At 42.8% G+C, this 25,122-nt stretch overlaps 1 protein-coding gene across 3 annotated transcripts in view; it reads right to left on the bottom strand.

Annotated features, from left to right (window-relative positions):
- Positions 1-66: 66 nt before the first annotated feature.
- slit1a (slit homolog 1a (Drosophila)) overlaps positions 67-25,122 on the bottom strand; it is a 111,977-nt gene continuing 86,921 nt past the window's right edge. For all 3 annotated transcript variants that reach the window (XM_057342730.1, XM_057342729.1, XM_057342731.1), the window contains 24 exons: positions 20,500-20,663; positions 20,243-20,266; positions 18,774-18,918; positions 18,613-18,687; positions 18,265-18,408; positions 18,030-18,173; positions 17,420-17,586; positions 12,554-12,686; positions 11,526-11,594; positions 11,367-11,438; positions 11,219-11,290; positions 10,346-10,417; positions 10,102-10,265; positions 9,780-9,904; positions 9,606-9,703; positions 8,627-8,766; positions 8,425-8,518; positions 8,155-8,292; positions 5,110-5,338; positions 4,462-4,592; positions 4,130-4,284; positions 3,525-3,813; positions 2,437-2,648; positions 67-2,173 (listed from right to left, as the gene is read on the bottom strand). In XM_057342730.1, the coding sequence (XP_057198713.1) occupies positions 1,935-2,173; positions 2,437-2,648; positions 3,525-3,813; positions 4,130-4,284; positions 4,462-4,592; positions 5,110-5,338; positions 8,155-8,292; positions 8,425-8,518; positions 8,627-8,766; positions 9,606-9,703; positions 9,780-9,904; positions 10,102-10,265; positions 10,346-10,417; positions 11,219-11,290; positions 11,367-11,438; positions 11,526-11,594; positions 12,554-12,686; positions 17,420-17,586; positions 18,030-18,173; positions 18,265-18,408; positions 18,613-18,687; positions 18,774-18,918; positions 20,243-20,266; positions 20,500-20,663 (3,295 nt within the window). In that variant the 3' untranslated portion in view covers positions 67-1,934. The remainder of the gene's footprint in view (positions 2,174-2,436; positions 2,649-3,524; positions 3,814-4,129; positions 4,285-4,461; positions 4,593-5,109; positions 5,339-8,154; positions 8,293-8,424; positions 8,519-8,626; positions 8,767-9,605; positions 9,704-9,779; positions 9,905-10,101; positions 10,266-10,345; positions 10,418-11,218; positions 11,291-11,366; positions 11,439-11,525; positions 11,595-12,553; positions 12,687-17,419; positions 17,587-18,029; positions 18,174-18,264; positions 18,409-18,612; positions 18,688-18,773; positions 18,919-20,242; positions 20,267-20,499; positions 20,664-25,122) is intronic.

A 25,122-nucleotide genomic window follows, 5' to 3' on the forward strand; every position in this document is an offset into this window, starting at 1 on the left:
CCTTCAATCACTCATCAACAATATTTCAATGGTTTTGAGAAACCAGGCATAGACGATATTGCACACTTACATATTCAAATATTTTAATGAATGAAAAAGAAAGTTCAGTAAACATGTTTGATGCTGCTTAAAATTCTGAGTAACTGCATTTAGTTTGTGTAACTTCTGAAGATAAGAGCAAAGGTTCTTTCATCATGAAGTCTTACGAGTGGAGGATGGTTTAGCTCCTCGTTGTGTCATGAGAAAACATCTGCAATGATATAATACCGTTTACAGAACCTCCTTGCTTACGTATGCATAATTTACCATCTGGAAAGTCACGCTGTCGAGTAAAGGTTCATTTGCTCTTGATGTTTGGTCTGTCCTTGATCACAGAATAAATTATTACAAATATTTAAAATGATTAAAAATCTGCTATTCACATGGAAAACATTTACAATACTAAAAACAATTAACACTGGCTCTCGTCTAAGTAAAGCTAATGAAACATTTGCCTATGGCCACCACTGCAAAACCGCTGCAGTCTGTATTAGCAAAGTGAATTAAACGACCAAATAAACACCACATCACCCAATTTCACACTTCTGTTCGATGATAATGTCCTGAAAACAAATTTATTTAACATATAAAAATACTATACCGAAATGAAATACAAATATATATTAGAATCTGTTAAACATTTCTGTATAAAGTAAAGGTCTAGGGGAGTTAGGCAAATGAAATCAAAGTAAAAACAAACACCCATCAAAACTTGACGAAATAATCCAAACATCACTTTTGTTTTACGTATTTAACAATCATAGCAAGATACACAAGTCAATTTTCAAAAATCACAAATGCAGTAATATGTAGCTGTAATGAATTTGAAAGACCACTTTGTCTTTGTACATTGCGGAGAAGCGGAATGCATGGTGATGTCAAAAGATTTGAGATTTCGCACTAATTAAAGGCCCCTCGGCACTGAATCTTGTTGGAAAAGGTCTTTTTGGATAAAGGCATCTGCCCTAATCTTAATGTAAAAGTATATCTTTTTTACCCCTTTCAACACTGACCAGTTTCTTTTGATGAGGGCTGTTCTTTCTTCTGCTCAGTAAAATGAATAATAATATTAAAGCAGACATTGTCACATGACAAGAAACATCTGCCTAGTGAATGGACTTCATCTTACATCCTGTGACAGGCATATGAAATACATCAGTGACCATGAGATCAATGTTTCCTGTTGTTTGAATTTCATTTGTTTCTTCTATCTATAGCTATGGACAGTCTAATTATTATAAGGACTTCCCTTTCCAAGTTGTTGGCACCAGGAGCATCACAGAGCTCCTCATGTTCTGACAGAAGTACTTATGACTTTCACGGGACCGTTTGTCAATGCGGCTGTATTTGCAGTGAAGTTGGGCTTGAGGACACGGTGAAAGTCAACACTTTGCCTTCAGTCTAAATCTAGTCTTCACAACTATTCGGTTTTGGATAAATTCACTGGTAAGACAGCATGTCTTTCCATGCCTCTCTCTTGAACCTAGATCTTTTGTATGTTGTTGAGGGTGGTTTTGTGTATTCGCCCACATTCATCACCATGACCAAGCCTCATCTGCACGAATACACTTCTTGCAGCACAGAGAGGTCTGATGAAAGACCAGCATTCTGTTCTAACACGCTACCACTGTCTTGCGTTTGGGCTGAAACGAGCCTGAGGCCATCTTCCTCGTCTTCCTGTCAGCAGAGTTCTTAATATTATATCTTTCTGAGACCTTATACGTGGACAAAGAGTTTAAAATTTCAGGCTCTGGTGAGGGGTGGGTGGGGTATGTTTCTGTATACCCAATGAAAGATATTGATCATCGATATTTCTGTTGACTTTTGTTATTAGTGATGGCTCTTTCTGCAGTTCTTTCAAACTGTGATGGAGAGGTGATGCTAGTGTTTATGTTCTACATGCACCCCACACAGCCACACTTGAGGGTCTTTTCAACCTCCTCACTGAAGGATGTGCCGTCGCTACACTCAAATGTGTACTTCCTGCGCTTCATCCTTTGGCTGGTGCAGCATGAGCCCGTGTCGCAGACACCACTGCACTCCACCCACGACACCATGCGTGTGGTCTGACAGATGGCGTAGCCACGCTGGACCTGGTAGAAGTCTCGCACTGGCTCCCCGTGACACACGGACTCTAAAACAAAAACAGAATGAAATGTATCGAAATGGCATTTAACAAACTGCGAGAATCCTAGTACCACGTTGCATTAAAATACACCAAAGCATTTGCTGATGCCGTTTATGAGCACCATTTGACCTATCAACAAGTCCAATTTCACGTTGGGCAAACAGAGTGCAAAATAGTAGCAAATGGTATTTTCTTGGAATTCTGCATTACTGTACCAGCTGCCAAAAACCGCTAAATCTGCAAATGAAGAAAGTTTGGCATTGTCTTACCCCTGTCACATGACTCTCCGCTGTAGCCAGCCTCACAATGACAGTAGGCATCTCCAGTGTCTGAGATCTGACAGTGACCATGTTTGCATTGAAGCTTTCGGCATGGATTAAACAGCTCTTCCTGCTGGTTGCACAGGGCACCGTGAAAACCCTCCTGACATTCGCAACGGTACGACTGCAAGTCCATTGGAATGCATTTCCCATGAACGCACCTGTTTAAAATGACAATTACACATTAAAGATCTAAGGGTTTGCTTATAATTACGGTCTAAATTATTAGGCCCATTTCTTTTATAATTCTGCCCAACGTTAACATCATTCAAGCCACGTCATTTAAAAAGAAGACAAATTGCAAGTACATTTTGAAATCCTATGGTACATTCAGCAATCTTGGGGTTTTTGTGTGTAACGAAAACAAATGTTGACATTTATTTGAAATTCCATTTCAGTTTAAGAAATTGTTCATTTCAGTGATAGCTGTCTGGACATGTTTCCAAAGAAGTGTGAACCTCCAGCCGTACATTGCAAAGGACTCTCAAGTTTTGTTTTCGCTCTTCTGATGGTTTTTAGCTATCTTAGTCTGCAAATTATATAGTTTTGTGGTCTCGCGTAGCCAGACCTTCGTACTGAAGTGTCATTGCCCAACTGGAAAACTGAAGTTTGCCTGCGATTATTTGAAGCTTTTGGTATTGTGTCCTTTGGTTTGATGAGACCAAAATGGAGCTGTTCATTCACATGATGTTGATGTTGAGAGGTCTAAAAGTCCCAACAGTTAAAACGGTGGGGGGAGCATAATGCTGTGGAGCTGTTTTGCTGCTTCAGGCAACCTTGTTTGTGTGCACGGGGTCATAATTTGAGAAAAATATTGTGTCAACATTTTGACTAATATGAAGAAACCAGCTGCCAGTCTGGTTTTGGGTTGGGATTTCCAGTGAGACATATTACACATCTCTATTGATTAAATATGTTTTGAAGGTCACCAAAACCTGGAGTCCTGGAGTTATACCTCAAAACCCAAGATCTCCAAAGGGCTAATCATTTTTATTGTACATGCAAGGTATTACAGTTAAGGTCAATCATCCACTCACTTATTGCCAAGGCAGGGGTTTGCCGCAGGCTGGTCACAGTGTTGCCCACTCCATCCATGCTGGCAGTGACAAACAGGGCCTGTGGCTGTACTGGGTTGACAAATGCCATGCAAGCAATATATCTTTCTGCAAGGCTCGCACCCAGGCACCACACCGGGTTTCATCTGAGTTTTGGTAAAGTCCTGTAGCTCATTATTGATGTACAGGTTCTGAATACAACCATGGAAACTAGAGCCATTCTGGATCTGCCATATGCGGGGGGCTGTGGGGTGGACATCGACCGGCATGCCTAATTTATAGAGAAAATATAAGATTACTTTTGGGGCAATGAATGGTGAAATGTACAGCATTCACATTCAAATCTGGTTATAGCTCTACTGATTCAACTGCCATTATTGCTGGTTGCAATGAATTACATGACCAGAGACTGGGTAATGTGGGACAAAACATTTGTCCTTAAATTTGAAAAACAAACTACAGAAATTGGGGAGCAAAATTAATGCAGTGCCTGTATAAGTGTGAGGTGCATTTATGGATGTGTAGATGTGATTGACTGTAATTTACAGTGCCTGAAATAAAAGTAAAAATCTGTGGTGCATCCTTACCTCCCACATATAGTGGCGTCTCTCCCCTCAAGGGTTGCTCTTTGCCAAAGCTGTCCATTGTCGTTGGCCTGCCACCATCTATAGACAGGTTCACCATCTGGTCAAAGGTCACCAGCTCTACTGTGTGGAACTCACCATCATTGATGGTCTCAGTACTGCGGACAAAACAAACAACAGAAAATTGAAAGACATATTTCAGTACCTTCAGTATCTCCGTAAAACCAACAACATAAAAATATACTAATATCAATATTACTCTTATGTTGATTCTTAACTATCCTTTGCATAGTCTGTCAATATTCAATACAAAAACCAACTAACGTGAATCTCACCTGTAAATTGCATGACTTGAGTGGCTGCCAGGGTCATAGCTGACTTTAACATGACCCTCATAAAGTTCTACAGCAATGTGATCATTGTCTCCATTGTACAGAAGAATGCCATTGTCTTCTGCTGTGGACACCTACCAAAGAAACCGTTATCCATTTTAGAACAGTGTTGCCAAGTCTGTGGATTTCCAGCTAGTTTTGAATAGCCATTGGGCTGGTTGTGTTACACAGATATGGCAACCCTGGAACAGAACAAAGCGACCTGCTGCTTTATCAGTCAGATTCGCCAAGCCACTTTAATAAAGTAGTTATGAAAAGCAAATAATATGTTGAATAAGAAACACCATTACACTGCTTGGGTAGACTTTGCACAGATAAAGTATGACAAAGCATGGTCATAGCTCCATTATATGGGTTCAAAAGAGCTCAAAAGAACTCCAGGGAACAGTAAAGTGTTACCTATGACAGTGATTTGCCTGATAATGTGCAAAATAACTGAATAAGCTCAACAATAGCTTTCAGAGCATCATTGGGGCACATTCTTTATTTATTGTTGTCTACATTGAAGATTCGTGTTCAGTGGCACTATTAGTGTATTGTATAAATACTTTTCAAAAATAAATTGTGTCAAATTTGGTCTTCGGTGAATACCTGTAAAGTGATGTTGGCGTGTGGCCAGTTCTTTAGGTCACTCAGGAGCAAGTAGGAGTCTCGGTCCACAAAGTTAACGCTAACCAACTTTTCACAGCGTGGTCCACCAAACCCTTCCAGGCACTGACACAGCGGATGGCCGCCTCGCTCCACACAGGGCGCATTGTTCTGACAGTCGGCCAGGTCGCATGGAGATTGCGGGGTAGATGGCACTTCACACAGCTGTCCACTGCTCACAACATTTACAGTAAGGCCAACTTTTATAAGCTCAAAGCAAATTTTCATTTAAACATTAGTTCCTTATTTATATTTACACACATTATGACAGACGCTTATCCAAAGCAACTTGAAGCTATCCATTTTATCAAAATGTGTTGCCTGGGAATCAACCCCATGACGACCTTTACACCTTAGCTAATGCAATGAGCTACCAATTTACCCTTTGCCTGAAGTTTGATTGACAGGTGACCTGACCAATCATAACTCCGATATTATTTTGAATTTGTATTTCAAACTTTATTTTGTTTACTTAGTCACTTTCACATCCTGAATTTATACTTTAAATGCATATTGCAGACCTTCTTACTGCTTTTGGCTGAAAGTACACGTCATTTTTTCCAGAAATGATAATTTCACAATAAATATTCTTTAGTGCAGTGGGAGCGCTTTGGCGTCGGACATCAGAAAAGGGGGCAGGCTTTGAGAAGGGTCAATTGAGCAACAATTTACAGACATCAAGATATGTCTACGCTTTCAATGATCTATTTTGTTAGTTACTTTATTTTTTATTTAAAAGTGTCAAATCGAATTGTCAAAAAAGAAACACTTTTGGGACCAATTTCTTAATATTTTTATTAGAGAGCTTTAAACTGCATTATTAATACGAATCTAGTAAGAATGTCACGATCCCAGCCTGTTTCCTCTGTCTTGTTGTCTTTTGTGTTCCCCATTTCCTGTGTGCAATGTCCAGCAGATCCAGTAGAGAGGTTAATCCATCTTTGTCAAGGTAATTGCCCCCTCAAGGACCACATCAAATACTTTTGACATTGCATACCTTACTGACCTTCCAGATCTTGAACTGATAGATTTCTATTGTTATGGACTCAACGAACAACTCCAAGCTAAACTCCTCCATGATGGTCCTTGAGTGTTGCTTGCAGAATTCATTGATTACATCTTGCTTTTAGTTGGTTACATGCTCAGCATAGGGGATGCTGATGAGGATGCTGGGCAGTAAGCCATCATGACTGCCACAGCAGGGCCTCCAGCCGTCATGGCCATCATGGCCGCCACGGCAGAGTGCCACACCAGAAGCGCCAAACCCACTAATATTGTCTGCACTTCCTGTGTTTTCCACAGTTCTATTGTGTGTTTGGGGTACACACTCTAGAAATACTCTTCTGCTCCTCCAGAGGCCCCTCAAACCAATGAGTCTGTTCGAGAGGCCACTCCAGCCTGCCCCAGTGCTCCCTGCCATGGCCAAGACTCTTTCGCTTGGATGTATTGAATAAATGCTTATTGTGGATTATCTTCTTCATCATGTGCTTTATATTGCACCATGCTACGTGACAGGGTCTAGATTTTTAATATAAGTTACCCTAGGTATTTAAAGGGGTCATATGACAGGGCTAAAACGAATATTTTCATTTGTTTTAGATGTAATGCAATGTGTATACATGATTTAAGGTTCAAAAACGCTGTATTTCCACATACCGTGCATGTTTGTATCTCCTCTTTGCCCCGCCTCTCTGAAACGTGCAGATTTTTTTACAAACTTCATCGATCTGAAAAGCGAGGTGTGCTATGATTGGCCAGTTAACCAGTGCGTAGTGATTGGTGGAATACTGCAAGCGTGTGATGGAAATGTGACGCCTCTTACCATATTTGGAACATCAGGTTCCAAAACAATTGCACTGACAGGAACGTCCACCTTACTTGCGTATACTATACATTTGGGCGGTCTTTGTCAAATCATACCATGAACTGACATAGATTTGTGGGGGTGTGGTTACACGAGGCGTTTCAGGCAGGTCTGGGTGAGCATTCGCTTTAGATAGAATGCATCTTTTGTTCCGACACTTTAATTTTTGCAATTTTATGTGTCTAATACATGCATGGGCAACTTATAACACACCAAAGCTACAGAAAAACATGTATTCACGCCATATGACCCCTTTAAGGTAAAAAATGTACAAAATACATAAATGTAATGTAGTGAAGTAAAAAGTATGATATTATGCTTTAGAACAGTGGTTCTAAAGCATAATATCATACTTTTTACTCCACTTCTCAATTGGTTTGGCAATGAGACCCACACTTTCCCATGGTCATTAAGCAGCGACCCACTTTTTTAGGACATATGACGTCATGTGTAGCCACCACCATATTATAAACATATTCAAAATAACTCAAAGCAAAAATAACATGGCATTTTGGGGTTATGGAAATAAGAGTTCCGTGGTGAATACACAATACTAACATGAACTGTTAATGAAAGATGAATGTGAACATCATACCTTCATGTACATTCTGCCCAGCTAACACATGAAGTACCAGTTATGTGATTTCAGGTACTTTACTTTAAAGACATTTGTGTGAGAACAGCTCTGTATAACATCTGACAGGACAGGATAGTTCGTTTTTCTGAAGTGAAATAATGACACTGACATTCAGTCTGACAACATCTTACCTAAACACAGATATTGAATTGAGACACCGAGCGCTCACTTGCTCAGGCATCTGCCAACAGCCTTCACGCATGTCTTTCAAAATAAAAGTCTCGCATCAGAAAAACATTTAGAATTAAGTTTCTTGTTGTTGATTTTGATTCTTAAACTACACTCCGCGACCCTCCGCGACCCACTTAGAACGGTCTCGTTACCCACCAGTTGAGAAACACTGCTTTAGAATGTAGTAAAGTAAAATTTGTTACAAGTACAAAAACTAATAAAAAATACTTACTGTCCACCTTTTCACTCTAAAAATACTTCATTACTATTTTTTATTTGGGTACATTTTTTTATATACTTTCTCTGTGGTACTGACCTGTAGCCCTGTGGACAATCACAGGTGTATCCGTTTATTTCATCCAAACATTCTGCCCTGTCATGGCACTTGTGTTCTTTACAGTCATCATAGTTTACGCTGCAGTCATCACCCACGAAACCAGGTGCACATATACATCTAAAGCACACACATACGAAAGCATTCAATATGAGGCGCTTTTGTTATCTGCTTTCTGAATCAAGTATTTGAAATATTAGCTTATAAAAAGCTATAAACATGGTTACGAGATGACAGGAGAAGTGTGTTTACTTTGGGCCGGTGGCTGTAATGACGCAGGTGGATTGGTGCTTACAGGGACTTCGACCAGAAGCACACATATCCTCCAGTTCTTCACACATCTCCCCTACACACACACACAGAGAGAGAGAGTAAAAGAGATTAAAGATGGTTCGCATTGAATAATAATAATAAGGTGCTAGTATGATATATGTTGAGTAAGTTTATTACAGACCTGTGTAAAAAGGAGAGCATAAACAAGTGTAGTTGTTGAGGCCATCTATACAGGTTGCTCCATTCTGACAGTCATTATCTTTACACTCTTCAATGTCAATCTCACATGTGAAACCTTCAAAGCCAGCAGGACAGGAACAGCTGAGAAAACAAAGAATAAGAGTTTCCAACGGGATCAAATCCTCTAAGAGCTGTGTAAGAGAATATTAAATGTATGGCAGTTCTATATATACCGTTTAACAGAAACAAACCTCAGAAAAGACATAAAGTGACCCAATAGCATTACAATAGCATGACAGTGGTTTAGATCCTACCTATCTGACCGTTTAATTTTTTCATTAAAATGGTGAATCATCAAATCTAATGCATGTAATTTATGGATTGCCACAAAGCTCTGTTTTAGGGCCTTTGTTATTGTCTGTATATGTGACCTTGGACCACAAAACCAGTCATAAGTAGCGTGGGTATATTTGTAGCAATACCCAAGAATACATTGTATGGGTCAAAATTATATTTTTTTCTTTTATGCCAAAAATCTTTATGATCATGTTCCATGAAGATATTTTGTAAATATATCAAACATTTAAATATAATCAAAACATTATTTTTGTGAGTGGATACAGCAAAATCGCGAACAAAAAAAGATGGAAACATGCCGACACAATTCACTCACTGCTCTTTGGAAACCACTCAAGTTTGGTATCTATGTACAGTAAAGCTCAGAATTTCTGCTTTCGGGTTCATCCACTCTCCACAACGTCATTACAGCCGTAAGCCCACCGAGAGCGTTAAAACAAAACTGTTTCTTTTTAGCAACGGCCTACTACAGCACCTCTGTTGGACAACAAGGTCATTTCCTCAGCCAAATATTATCCTATCCTAACAAACCATACATCAATGGAAAGCTTGTTTGTTGTTATATCTTTGATATTATGTCTGCCACTATAATAGAAACGTTCAGATGATCAAAGCACACTGACCTGTAGGCTTTATTGTTTTCTTCAGACACGCTGCATGTTCCTCCATGTTGACAGGGCTCGCTGACACAAGCATTAGGTACTATATCACAGTTCTTGCCCTGGGCAAAACAGCAAACACATAAATGTTTCATGTTCTGTCAGCGCTCAGACTGATGACATGTTGTGTGTACTTACCTTAAACCCTTCTAAACAGCTGCACCTGTAGCCGTCCAGCTCATCTGTGTGACAGGTCCCGCCGTTTAAACAGGGACTAGACACACATGGGTTACATTTTGCCAGTATGGCAGTGTCCACCTCACCTGCACACACAAGCCTAAATGAGCCTCTTCAGTTCCCAAAAAAAACATGATACAGTGGGCTTCATACATGCTTTGACCTGCACATGGAAAGTGCTCACGGGATCACACTTTTGTGTGGTTTGTTTTGATTTTTGATTTCTGCTTTAGTTTACGCATGGATTATTTTGCGTAAACTTTGATTATTGATTATTTTTTACCTTGACATTCAAACCTCTTGGCAGGAGTGGTTAGAAGCAGTTTGCCCTCCATGCCATGCGGGCTGACACAGCGGGCAATTCCAGGCTCCTTATAGCCGGTTTTCACCCAGTCAGAGAGCCAGCGCAGTCGGCAATCACAATACAGTGGGTTCGCCCCAATAGCCCTGAAAATTTTCAAACATGGTCCAGCATGAACCGACACTGATGTAAATAGATTTGTGAGTGTGTTTGTTTGATTACTCACAGATGTGACAGCGATGTAGCATCATTGAAAATCCCGTCAGGCAGCTCCGAGATGTCATTGCCATGCAGAGACCTAAAAAAACGCATGTATTATATAGTATAATATGATAATTTACACCCATGTGCAGATTGCAGTGCACGCGTGTAATTTCATATCTTGCTTATCTATGTTATTGTATGTCTGTTTTACAAAAAATGAGAAAGGATCACAGAAGTAAACATTCTGGAAAGGATCAACTGCTTCGTTTGTTTGTTTGTTTGTTAGCGGTCTAGCTTCTTCAGAGTGACGCAGTTGTGAAGACAGCATAGTCTGAGTTAGCTTAGTGCCGGAGTGATACAAACAATGGTGATACTGGTGGAATATCGCATGGCTTTCAGCCAATCATATTCGAGAACCAGAAAGAACTGTTGTATAAAATATTATAATGTGCGAGTTATCAGCGTGATATAAAGCTAAAGACTACTTTAGTGGCTTCAGACTTCAATGATCTTTTAGCATGCTCATCTTCTGTCCTAACTAGACACAATGCTGCAGTTTCAAGGTATTTTTCTGCGCTTCGCGAAAGCAGAAAAACACAGAAAAGCAACTCACAGCTCATTCAATCCAGAATGCATTTTGTGAAACATAAATGTCTGGGAAATAGGCCTAAGATGATGGAGCTCAAACACTGCATTAATGTACTGTGCAATTTAGGGCTTGCAAATTCGCTAAACTGCAAACCTCACTAAAAGTGGAAGAATGTGGGCAGCCAAAACAGATGTAAGCAAAATAGAATCCTAGCAAATGTTTTGAATGTCACTTATTGTGGTTAATTTTCATTAGGGCAAAAAAGAGAGATGCGATTGGAAGATAAAAAGACAAAAAGATACGTACAGCAAGCGGAGAGATCGAAGACCCGCAAATGCCAGAGTTGGAATACAACGAAGAGCATTATAGCTGAGAATCCTGGAAGACGAAAACCAACCAAAATAAACTGCCATACTGTGATAATAGCTTAAAAAATGAATGTAATAACACATACAAGGTAGTAAGCTGACTCATGTTGGCAAATGAAGAACTGGTTAGGGAGCTGATTTTGTTGTTACTTAGGTCTCTGAAAAGAACCAGAAGATGAACATAAACATAATTTAAATTAAATAAAAAAAAAACTAAAAGTTGCAAAGAATATAGAGAGACATACACCAGCTGCAGATTTTTGAAGGTGGACAGCTCTTGTGGCACAATGCTGAACAGGTTTCCATCCAAGTATCTGCAGACAGGAGCTCAATGTTAAAGACCCAGCCTTTAATCTCACTGCTTACTGATTCTCTTTTCCGCATCAGTTACTCACTAACATATTTTTCCAAACCTGCAAGTTTTCTACCTTGGTAATACTTGTGCTTATCAAAACGTGCATTGTAAAGACAAATCGATGCCAAACCATGCCATTGGTTTTCGCATGTCACGTGACTGCTAACATTATAGCAGGTTAATATGCAGACGTGTAGATTAAATTTATAGAGAATTCAGTTCCTCAGACAAAGATATCGAATGATTGAAGAAGAGAATGAATGTAGCACACGTCATACATTCTGCTTTTAATTGTATATGTGAAAGTAAAGTAAAACTTCTTTTGTGTTTGTGTTTCGCTGTTGTGTCGTCCTTTCAATGAACGTGAAGAATGCACAGGGAATGTGAAATGCATTCCACAGAAATCCCAGCAGCTGGTTGTGGGTTTATGGGAGTTAGGGTAAGTCTGGCTGTTAGGGGTAAATTAGGGGTAATAATGATGTGACTCCAGAACACACCTGGAAACAGGCCTGGAATCAGTGAGAGCAAAGTGTAAATGAGAGGTTTTCATGCTCTTAGGGAACGCAAGGCATCTGGTGACTGTGTGTGTGTGATTTCAGTCACTCCCACTGAAAATGATCCTCATTACACAACGACTGCAGCAGCTTTCCCCGGTCACAGTTCACAGTATCAATGACATCACGTTCCAGCAAACTCTCATTCGCTAATAATGTTCTTCCATTTATCTCTTGTGATTTTATAGCAAAAGCAAATTATTTCAAGCAGAGAGTCACTTTTACAGCAAACATCTGTCTGTCTGTGTTTGTATCAGTTAATTATTAACAGCTACATGTAGCTTTTGAGAACATTTTTGTATTTGACTTTAAATGTTCACTAGAGTTGAACAGATGTTCAGAGGTGTAATAAAGTCAGTCTCACAGCTCGGTGACGTTGCGTGGAATGCCTTTGGGTAAGACGCTTAAATGTTTGTTGCTGCAGCGTATCACTGTCTCCAGACAGGTACAATCACTGGGACACTGGATGGGTGGAGTACAGCTCGATTCCTCTTGACCTGCACACAGGACAGACAAGGGGCATGAAGGGGATTTGTCAAGTCTATTGAAGGTCAATGGAAAAGGCTGGACAGGTTTGTCTGTACTGGCGCTCCAAGCGTGAAACTCATCTCAACGTGATAATAGACTATATGCATGGTTACTTCCTTCCGATAAGCTAGAGCAGACATTTCCGCTGAACTGACAGCTATGGGATTTCATACTATACTCGCTGCCTTAAAAGAGTGTGAAATGTGATGATTGAATTGAAATTTGCTGAGGAGAAACACAGAGATCTGTTGTCCCCTCATGCAGTTGATGTTATGGCATGACTAACGCCAAAAGTATATTATCGCCCTACTGGTTGGCCTTCCAGCCAACGCAGCCAGGCCCCTGCTGATGACCCAGAACGCAGCAGCACATGTAGGTCTTCAATCAGCCTAAAAGAGCCCACGTCACACCCCTGCTGATTTCACTCCAATGGCTACCTGTAGCTGCCCTGCCCACATCAAATCTAAATCACTGACAATGGTCTTCGCAAAAGTGAAAGGAAACTCACCCCCTTCATTCATACAGGTCTACGTTCCCCATCGTCCTCTATGCCTAGTGACTCAACGAGGCACCAAATCGCTTACAAAAACCTTCACCCAGCTTCACCCTTCAAAAACAACTAAAAACACGCCTGTTCCCAATGACTAACCCCTAACTGTCTGTCATGGTTCTGCTTTTAGTCTTGGATTTCCTGGTCCTGAGGCAGAGCCATGACAAAGTCTTTGGTTATGTGTGGAGAGAAACATATTATTGTCCTTTTGACAATAATATGCGTCCTCTCCAGCGTCTCGTCATTGGCCCCGCCCCTCTCGTTTCCTGTATTGTTTCCCGGCCGTGTCTGATTACCCTCACCTTCCTGTCGTTATCCCTCGTTTGTCTTTCCTATTTAATGCCCTCATGTTTCATTGTCCTGTGTTTGGTCATTGTGTTTGCTACGTGGTTTCATGTCGTGCTTACCGGCTCATCATGCTTGTGTTCCTGTTGTGGATTCCCCTGTCTCATCGTAGTAAGTGTTGAGTTTAGTTCATGTCTATTGTTTGTTAGTCTAGTATTTAGTTAGTCTTTGTCCCTGTTTATCCCTTGTTATTTTACCCCCACGTGGGTTCTTGTTTTGTGTTTTATCTTTTGTTAACACCTTCATCCCCGCTGCCTGCAATTGGGTTCTTTCCCACCACGAGCCGTGACACTGTCTACTTTTTTAGTTAAATGTTTCTGTTTCTCTATGTGGTTTATTTTTCCAGCCAGCGTCCTACTTAACTAAACATTGTTTGTTAGATGCTCTCTCATTTGTCGGTTCACTGGAAGTTTTCCAGCTGGCTTATATTATTGCGGAAATTCTTGCATATTGTACATAGACTCAATTATGAGTTTTGTCCGCATTCGGCATACCTTTTGCTCATAAGAGTATGTAAGCGGAGTGGAGTGGCAACAATTTGCTCGAAGCATTTTGCATTCACACCGCTCCGCTCCATTTCTCGATTCTCTGTAAAGTAAATGCATAATACTTGTTTACATATTACAGTACATGGAATAAAATAAATTAGCAAAAGTTAAATACATTGCCCTCTCTTATTGTTTATAAACCTTCAGAACTACAATTCTTTGCAGGTGAATGCAACGCAAAACTTTTCTAAATGAACGCAAAAGCATTGATATACGTTATATATGTTTGTTTCCCATCTTATATTTGTTCCATCACCATGTCCCTTTAGGGCCTCTGTACAAGTAATTTAGATTTGCTAGTCTGAACAAGTGTGTTGTGATTTAATGTAAAAATTCATTTTTTTTACTTCTGCATCAGACATTGTTGTTAGATACTGAAGTAAATGACAAATAATCAAAGACGTCAACACAATATAGAGGCTTTAAATCAGATATTTATTGACTGATGAATAAACATTTCCTTAGGCTTAACTAATATTCTGTTGTACCGCATAGGTTTAGCAGGATGTCAGTTTTTTGGATAAAACAATCAAAAGGTTCTTCGGTTACACTACAAACATCAGGGTCCATTACATTTTTTTATCCAAAGTATTAGAGAAAGCTGTGTTAAATCAGTTATCCCCTTATTTAATTGGGAATAAGATACTGGATCCTTATCAGTCTGGCTTAAGATCTAAGCATAGTACTGAATCTGCCTTGTTAAGAGTGGTTAACGACTTGTTACTATTTGTGGATTCTGGAAATTGTGCAGTTTTGGTATTGTAGGATTTAAGTGCGGCATTTGATACAGTGGATCACTGCATTCTTTTAAACGGGTTAAAAACTGAGGTTGGTATCTGTGATTCAGCCTTAGAGTGGTTTGAGTCCTATTTTACTGAAAGGGGTTTCTCTGTGGGATAACTTTGTTCCGTACCTGCTTCGGTTACGTGTGGGGAGCCGCAGGGCTCGATGTTGGGCCCGGTTTTATTTGCATATATGTGCTCCCTCTGCATTACATCTTTGAGTTTCACAAGGTTCCCTATCATATTTACGCGGATGATACCCAATTGTACATGTCAATAAAACCTGGGTCAAAAGTCCAATTTGCTAGACTGTGTTAATGACATCAAAAGTTGGATGGGTAATCATTTTCTTCATTTAAATTAAAACGAGACTGAAGTCATTCTAATTGGTTCCCCTCATTTGGTAGATGGCCTGACCTCTAGATTAGGACCTCTGCAAGTGAATATCCGCACTCGTGTAAAAAACCCGGGTGTGGTTTTTGATTCGGAGTTAAAATTCGACAAGCAAATAAACTCTGTTGTCAGAGCCAGTATTTTTCCAGCTTAGGGGTTTACGGAAACTGAAATCTTTTCTACCTTTCAGAGATCTAGAGATAGTCATTCATGATTCATTTCAACAAGGCTTGATTACTGCAATGCTTTATATGCTGGTGTAAACCAGTCTTCCCTATCAATTTGCAACTGGTACAAAATGCCACAGCTTGCTTTTTAATGGGAAGAAATTTCACCCGTATTTTAGCACATTTACATTGGCTACCAGTCAAATTCAGAATTGATGACAAGGCTTTAACTTTTGTATTTAATGGCCTTACATGGCCTGGCTCCAGTCTATATCTCAGACCTTATTTGTCCATACTCCCCTCGAAGATCTCTTAGATCTTCCTCTGACAAACTATTAACTGACCCGTTGTCCCGCTTGAAATTGAAATAACGTTTAAATCATCTTTGAAAACATATCTCTTTTCTCAGGCCCATGCCTGATTAATTTTAGATATGTCTTTTTGAGTTAAAATTTTTAGTCTTGATTTATATTTGGTTTTATTGGCAATCACTTTGTATACTTTTTATACTCTGTATTTTATGTGACTGTCATTAACGAAATGACCATTAATGTTTAAATGATGCGAGCACAAGGCTCTTTGCAGAACAGAGAACGAGCGTGCTGGAGAAGAGCACACACATATAGGACGCGCGCACCAAATAAATATTAATTATTGTATCTTTTTAGCTGTGAAAAGTTGGATTTATAAAATTCATCTTGACATAACAGATTTTACTCTGACCATAATTTCCCCATATAATAACATAACTGTTTTAAATAACTGTTATATAAAGAAAAGCATCTGGACAACACGTTGTTGTTCATTTGAATGTTTCTAAACAAGCTTACCGTTTTGAATGTGATTTGATATGTTGCTGTTGATGTTTTTCTTTTATCTATAGTAAATGAAAAGTATTACAACTCTGAGTCTGTGTCATTCAAGTCTCTAAAATAGTTATGGGCAAATAAGGACAAGTTAAATTAGTAATACTGCATGTCTGCCCAAAGAATATTAAATAAAATAAAAAAATATTAACTGGTTACCAGCCAGCACAAAACTATTAATCCATGGCATTGTCACAATGTGACCACAACAGTCAGATGTCACGAAGTTACATTGTGGCGACAAATCAAGGAATCTCACTTTTCAGATCGCCACAGTGTAATCAGATGTAATGAAGTGTCATCAGATTACGTTGCCATTACGGGTTGCCATTCAAGTCTCTTGTCAAACACGGGCCCGCATAAACCAGTGGCAATGTAGCAACTTTAGCACTATCTTTATCGAATTTCAGACCCTCTTTTTTCCATAAAAGTGACATTTGTTATTTGTCAGTACTGCCCTACGAGATCTAGCTTTGTCACAGTCTATTCTGTGCAGTGTGAGCAGCAGATAAGCTGCTCATTCAGTTGACTGAAACGAGTGAAAGAGTACAAAACATAAGTGTTTCCAAGCATCTGTCCCTGTTACTGACGATTTGGGCACATGGACATGCACATAGTTTGTTAGTCAGGTGGAGGCAGTGCGCTACATGGGGAAAATAACAAGGAAGTATTGTTTGCCAATAACAAATAGCCAAAATTACCGCCACTCTTTAATATAGATGTATGGTGACTCCTCCAAGTTACACTAACAATAATAGTGAGCCAATGGTGTTAACTATTAATATTTTGAGTATATTTAGCCAACAGAAGGAATACGTTAAAATTTGAACATGCACAGCACAGAAACATTCACACACGTTAAACACTGGGCTTCCCAATGTCATTAGCCGGGACATCTTTCACAATGACTCAAATTGTGTTGGGCTGAGGAAAAAAAGTCACCTAGGATGGATAAAATAAAATTTTGGGCGAACTAAAACAACAGAAAGCCCTATCATTAGTCAAAAAATAAAGTTCAAGAGCAGACAGATGAAGAACAGAGGCGTTTTACCCTCTTCGCAGCGGAAGTCTGGTAGCGCGACATCCTGCAGGGGAATCTCTTTGAGGAAAGCTGGCTGCTGACAGCGTGGGTTTCCTGTCACGATTTTACGGCTCCTCAACCAGCCACTCAGCCACGCCATCTTACAGTTACAGTTGAATGGGTTGGCAAGCAGGTTTCTGCCAAAACAAAAATGCGTCAATCATCCAGAAAGCAAAGGAATCCCGCAAAGAAATGATAACAATTAACAATTTTTTTGTTTACTAATGAAAACACATTTTCATGCAGTTTATAACCAGTGAGCTAGTATGATGAGCGGTCAGAAATCCTGCATCATGCGTGGTGTTATATGATGTTCAGTAGAAGGGTTATTCTCAGGACATGGCACTTAACGCTCAAATAAGAGTTTTTTTCATGCTTTGATGTTTGGATTCGCTATCATCCGGATACTTCCATGTCCATATTTTTCGCACCAAACCTTCTGTTGTGATTCTGTCCAAATAAAAGTTAAAAACTATCTCCCCAGTCCCCAACAAATGTTTCCTGAAAAAGACACATATAAAGATGACAGGAGACAGCACAGGAAGTCAGGATTTCTGCCCACGTATCATTGGCTTCATACAGGGTTGAGAGGCTCTGCAGCGTGTCAAAGGCTCCGGGACTGATGATCGTCAACGTGTTGTCATAGAGCGACAGCAGGCGAACGTTGTGCAGTCCTGTGAAACTGTTGTTGTGAATGCAGCTAATGCGATTGTTTCGCAACATGCTGGAAAATAAACAGATAACAAAGATGAAGACTCAATCTGATCATCAGTGTTGCTTGTATCATGTTTGTGTACGGTTGAACGCAAGCTCACAGCATCCGTAGGCCGTCCAGACCCCTGAAGATGCCACTGTGCACCGAGTCCAGTTGGTTAGCCGTCAGGTGCAGTTCGTTGACTGAAGACGCTCCCTCGAACGCCCCGTCCTCGATCTCAGAGATCTTATTGTTGCTGAGGTTTCTGTAGGTCACATGACAGCGTCAGTGAAGCATCAGAAGCAGCGAGGAACATATTTTGTTGGTCCTGGAGCAGAATTCCTGCTAAAGAAACCTAAACCCGGTCCTGAGTGCTTGACTGACAGGAATGTTTTTCCAGGACCATCAAAGATGTTCATCGAGGAGATACTTATCATAAATATCATCTCAACCCGAGAACGACTCTTACATTTTCTTGAGGTGAGAGAGTGTCTTGAATACACCTGTGGCCTCTATACTTGTGATCTCATTACTGTTGAGACGTCTTGTAAGAAAGTAGAATGAGAAGTGTTATGAAGCATAGCGTAATGTATCTGTCTTTAATGCAGATTATAAGATTTGTTGCCTTACATTTCTGTTGTGGACACCGGGATGTGCTCAGGGATCCGCTTCAGCCGCAGGTTTGAACAGTCCACCACATTAGACTCACAACGGCATTTGGCTGGGCAGACCGGATCATTGCTACAGTCATTATAAAGCCTGCTGTCCTCAGTCCCTGTAACACAACAATTCCTGTTACATGTATGTATTTGACACACAAATTTATCCAAAGTGACTTAAAGGGCCCTATTTTAACGATCTAAGTGCATGGTCTAAGGCGCAAGTGCACTAAGGGCGTGTCCGAATCCACTTTTGCTAGTTTAAGGAAGGGAAAATTGGGCGCCAGGCGCATGGTCTAAAGGGGTTGTCCCTACTCTCTTAATGAGTCATGGGTGTGTTCTGTGCAAAACATGCAGTTAACCAATCAGAGTCTCATCTCCCATTCCCTTTAAGAGCCAGTTGCTCTCGCGCCACGGCGGATTCACTATTTACATGGCGGAATTTGCAAGAGCTAAGACTGGACGCTTCTCCAGAGAGGAAACGCGAGGTTAAAGCGCGCAAGCAGACCAACCATCTCCGGGACAAGCCAAAATCTTTATCCACACCATAATAATCTTTTACATTTTAATCCATTTATTTGTAATATTTGGCATTATTGTGTGCTGCGTGTCCCTCTGTGTGTAATAACCAGAATGTAGGCATGATGTGCACCCGCCTATAGGTGCATATTACTAACGCGTTCTTTAAATAACAAAAAAATATTGCCCCGTTGCCTTTAGACCAGGGTTCAGTTGGTCAATGGTGCAGTCTAATTTAGTTGCCTCAAAATAGCAATGCGCCTCATCACACCTCGTTTTCATCCCAGCATGCAAATGCATTTGCTATTTAAACAATGTGGTGCAGGACGTGAAATTGAACATGGTGTCGATCTGAAACTAGCAAATAACACTTGCGCCGAGTGTGTGATAGGGCCAAAATTGTGAACGCGGATTGCTATACATTTCAATAAATGATAAATATCAGTGTTCTAAATTAGTGATGGGAGAAACTTTAACTACTGATAGTTTACAGCCCTATTTCATGTAAAATGTAAATAAACATTGCACTTGTCATGACTTTAAAACTCCCTTACAAAAGTTAAGACATGTTTCAAGTTTATTTAACCTCCAGATGAGAATCTCTGACAAAATATTGTTGTGTAAAAATGACGGGGCAGGCTGGAGCAAAGGCTGGGTTTGATAGTCTGGCTTTAATTTTAGACTGGTGACAGACTTTCAAATATTTATGGAATTAGACACTGGGCAACTCCAGGACCAGAGCAAGACACTCTCATTTGTTCATGACATTCTCCAGAGAATATGCTTTCCTCTTTTCTTCTCCTCATTTATTTTTTGACGCTTCTCTGTTTGTTTTTCTTTCTAAAAGCACTGGAAAAAGGATCTTTTTCAAACAGTGATCTGAAAATCTTTTGTTTCATGTTCATCAGACATAACTCTCACCTGGCATGACGTACTGCTCTTTGGCTGTTATGGAGACACAAGCAGAAAGCAATGTTATCAATTTATGATGCAGTCACCCATGAAGTTAAACGTGGGACAGCTGACATGTAACCTGAAGTTGACACAATTAAATTGAATTAAATCGTAGATTCATCCAGATTCAAATGCCTACTTCCAGGTTTTAAATGACTAATATCACAGATGTAGTACTGTACTGTACTGTTCCATTGAGTTTGAAAATGAAATGACATTTTTACCGGAGCAGCGGAACTTCTTGCTCTTGATCTGACCGATGCGTTTGTTGGCGAGACGTCTGGGACTTGTGCAGCGGGCGCCGCTGGTCTCGATGGGGTTCGAACGCAGATAATCAGCCAACCACTTAAGATTACAGTCACAGATGAATGGATTTTGTGCTAAATGACTGCAGTAACACACAAAACAACACCTTTTCTTTAAATCCCAGTTATGACCACAAACAAACTGAAAAGCAATCTGGCCATGAAACAAAAATCATCCCTTTCTCTTTGGAAATGACAAAACTCTGCACATTCGAACATGTTACTAACTGGCACCGTCCCGTACACGGGACAGCTGAATTACTTCAAGATTTGGCATGTGAATTCCTAACTTATTGTGACAAACCTTATATCGTTGGAAAGGTCTAAGTCTCTAGAATACATATTTCATCACCTTTTTATAGAATAATGTATGTAGGAAGAGCAATTGATTAATAAATGATGAGAGTATGCATAAAAAATATATATCCGTGCACGTCAATGGGGAGTTGCGGTGTGGGAGTCCCAGGATCCGTAATGTCGCTCCTTCCATGAGTTCCGCGAGGAGATGACCGGTCTGTTCGACAGGTCAGCCCGGGGTGATGAGGCGGCTGTTCAACTCTCCCGTGTGACTCAGGGGAGAGGCACAATTACAGACTACGCCATTCGCTTCAAGACCTTAGCCGCGGCATGCGATTGGAATACGGGAGCGTTACGTGCACGCTTTCTTGATGGCCTCAGTCCCTGCATTGCAAACGAGATCGCCACGCTAGACCCGTCCCGGGACTTGGAGGAGCTGATCGATCTGTGCCTTCGCGTCGAGAGTCGCATCAACGCACGCCATCGGCGACACGCCTCTCCACCTTCATGGTGATGCCACGAACCTAGCCGGGATGCCAACCGGGAGCCCAGCCGGGAAGTCAGTTCTACCCACCGTACTCAACCGGATCCGGAGCCCATTCAGGTCGGGCGGTCGCGGCTGACGCCGGCTCAGAAGCAACAGCGCCTTGTGGTGGGCCTCTGTTTTTATTGTGGAAAGGCAGGCCATCAAGTAGCTCTCTGCCCGTCAAAAGCCGACGCCCATCCGTAGAGTGGAGAGTCCGGGTGGGCGCCATCAGTGAAACCTCTTCAATTCCTTGTACCCTGCTACCTTGTCGCCTCATCTTCGACTCCATTACTCACATGGGAATGGCTCTCATCGACTCTGGGGCGGAGGGCAACTTCCTTGACGGGGCCATGGCTCGGAAGTGGGGGATTCCCATCCTTCCCTTACATCCTCCTATCTCAGCCGTGACGCTGACGGGACTGCCACTATCCACTGTCGCCCACATCACTCCTCACGTAAGCCTTTTTCTGTCGGGTAATCATTGTGAGAAGATTAGGTTGTACATCCTCGATTCCCCCACAACCCCTCTGGTATTAGGGCATCCGTGGTTGTCACAGCATAATCCTCATATTGATTGGGTGAGCACGTCTATCCTATCGTGGAGCCCTGCTTGTCATGTGTCTTGTCTTGGTCCTGCTCCCTCTCCTGTCTCTGTGTCTCCTGTCTTGCAGGTGGTTGTCGCCGACTTGGCCGGGGTCCCGGTGGAGTACCACGATCTGCGATCCGTGTTCAGCAAGTCCCGGGCCATGTCTCTTCCTCCGCATCGGCCTTACGACTGCGCCATTGACCTACTCCCAGGCGCTTCTCCGCCCAAGGGTTGGTTATTTTCCCTTTCCGGTCCTGAACGAGAGGCCATGGACAAGTACATTCGGGAATCCCTTAATGCCGGGCTCATCTGTTCCTCCTCTTTGCCGGCCGGTGCGGGTTTCTTCTTCGTACAGAAGAGGGATGGCTCCCTACGCCCTTGTATTGACTATCGAGGTTTAAACGAGATTACTGTTAAGAATAAATACCCCTTGCCTTTAATGTCGTCTGCCTTTGAATTATTACAGGGAGCTCGGGTCTTTACCAAGCTAGACCTCCGCAACGCCTACCATCTGGTCCATATCCGCAAGGGGGACGAGTGGAAGACGGCCTTTAATACTCCATCGGGACATTATGAGTATTTGGTGCTTCCATTCGGGCTGACCAATGCTCCGGGCGTTTTCCAGAGCCTCATCAATGATGTGTTGGGGGACATGATTAATCGCTTTGTTTTTGTGTACCTGGATGACATTCTGATTCCCCCCCTCTCTCCAGGAACACACCCAACATGTCAGCGAGGTTCTCCGGCGCCTTCTTGAGAATCAATTATTTGTCAAAGCGGAGAAGTGCGACTTCCACTCCGATACGGTTTCGTTCCTGGGCCATGTAATTTCTCCCCGAGGCGTTGGACCGGACGACGCTAAGATCAAGGCTGTCACCTCATGGCCTGTTCCCAACTCTCGTAAGGCATTGCAGCGGTTCCTGGGGTTCGCCAACTTTTAGGCGGTTCATCCGGGGATTTGGTCAAGTGGCCGCACCGCTCACAGCATTGACCTCCATCAAGGTCCCGTTCTCCTGGAACCCACTCGCACAGGTAGCCTTTGATAAACTCAAGTCCCGATTTGTCTTTGCACCTGTGCTCTGTTTTCCAGATCCCGAGCGCCTGTTTATTGTCGAGGTCGATGCTTCCGATGTCGGCGCGGTCTTGTCCCAATGTGCCAGTCATGATGGGAAGGTGCATCCTTGCGCCTTTTTCTCGCATCGCCTCAGTCCTGCTGAATGAAATTACGATATCGGTAATAGAGAGCTGCTGGCGGTCATGATGGGAAGGTGCATCCTTGCGCCTTTTTCTCGCATCGCCTCAGTCCTGCTGAATGAAATTACGATATCGGTAATAGAGAGCTGCTGGCGGTTCGCCTGGCCTTCGGTGAGTGGCGCCACTGGTTGGAGGGGTCGATACAGCCGTTCTTGGTCTGGACGGACCATAAGAATTTAGAATATGTCCGTTCAGCCAAGAGGTTGAACCCACGTCAGGCCCGCTGGGCGCTATTCTTTGGCAGGTTCAACTTCACCCTGTCGTACCGGCCCGGTTCCAAGAACACCAAGCCAGACACTCTCTCCCGCCTGTTCGAGAACCCAGGCAGAGAGGAGTCCATCGACCCAATCCTCCCTAGGGAGAGGGTAGTCGGAGCTCTCGCCTGGGAGGTCGATCAGCGAGTAGCGGAGGCCGGTCACAGGGTGCAAGTGCCAGGGGAGTGCCTGGCGGGTCAGCTGTTCGTCCCTCCTCCGCTTCGCCCGGAGGTGCTTCAGTGGTGTCATTCCTCCAGGTTGGCCGGCCATCCAGGGGTTAAGGGGACCATGGCGTACGTACGTCAGAGGTTTTGGTGGCCATCGGCCCTCGTCGATGTCAGACAGTTCGTGTTGGCTTGCCTGGTCTGTGCTCAGAGCAAGACCTCCCGCCGTCCACCAGCAGGTCTGCTTCGGCCCCTCTCCATTCCTTCTCGGCCCTGGTCTAAACATCGCCTTGGACTTCGTCACTGGCCTTCCCCCGTCAAGAGGTAACACCGTCATTCTCATGGTGGTGGACCGATTCTCCAAGGTGGACCATTTTATCCCTCTTCCCAAGCTCCCCTCAGCCCGGGAGATGTCCCAACTGATGGTGGATCATGTCTTCTGCCTCCACGGCCTTGCGGTCGATGTGGTCTCAGATAGGGGTCCTCAGTTCACCTCCCGGTTCTGGAAAGAGTTCTGTAGACAGCTCGGGGCCACTACGAGTCTGTCCTCAGGCTTCCACCCCCAGACCAATGGACAGTGCGAGCGAGCCAACCAGGAACTCGGTAAGAGACTCCGCTGTCTGACATCCAACAATCCCAGCTCCTGGAGCCAACAGCTCTCTTGGGTGGAATATTCCCACAACTCCCTTCCCGCCTCGTCCACAGGTATGTCTCCATTTGAGTGTGCTCTTGGTTATCAGCCTCCTCTGTTTCCCCTCACGAACTCGACGCTGCGGTTCCTTCAGCTCAGGCCTTCGTCCAACGGTGTCGCCGGACCTGGACGAGGGCCAGAGAGTTTTTGGCCCGGACCTCCCAGAGAACCAAAGCAGCGGCCGACCGTCACAGGATCTCGGCCCCCGCCTATGTGTGCGGTCAGCGGGTATGGCTTTCCTCCAAGGACCTGCCTCTCCGGGTGCCATCTCGCAAGCTGGCTCCCAGGTTCATTGGGCCATTCCGCGTCGCCAAGGTGGTCAATCCGGTGACCGTACAGCTCAAGCTTCCCCCTACTCTTGGTCGAGTGCACCCTGTATTTCATGTCTCCAGGGTCAAGCCTGTAGTCACGTCTCATCTTAATCCTGCCAGCTCTCGGCCCACTCCCCCCCTCCCCCTCCCCCGCGACCAGTGGACGGTATCCCGGCGTACACTGTCAAGAGACTGCTGGATGTCCGCCGCCGTGGTAGGGGTTTCCGATATCTGGTGGACTGGGAGGGTTATGGCGCAGAAGAAAGGTCATGCTGGATCGGTCGTTGATCGTGGACTTCCACCGGAGACGAGATGAGCACCCTCCCTTAGCGCCTAGGGGCGCTGGTGGGGGGGGTACTGTCATGGCCCGGGTCGGGGTGATCACCTTCTTGTGGGTTTTGTTTATTGTCGAGCGTGTGGCTGGTGGCCAACTGCACGCTCGGTGTCTACGTCATTCTC

The sequence above is a fragment of the Triplophysa rosa genome, linkage group LG9 (genome assembly GCF_024868665.1).
Source record: "Triplophysa rosa linkage group LG9, Trosa_1v2, whole genome shotgun sequence".
NCBI lineage: Eukaryota > Metazoa > Chordata > Actinopteri > Cypriniformes > Nemacheilidae > Triplophysa > Triplophysa rosa.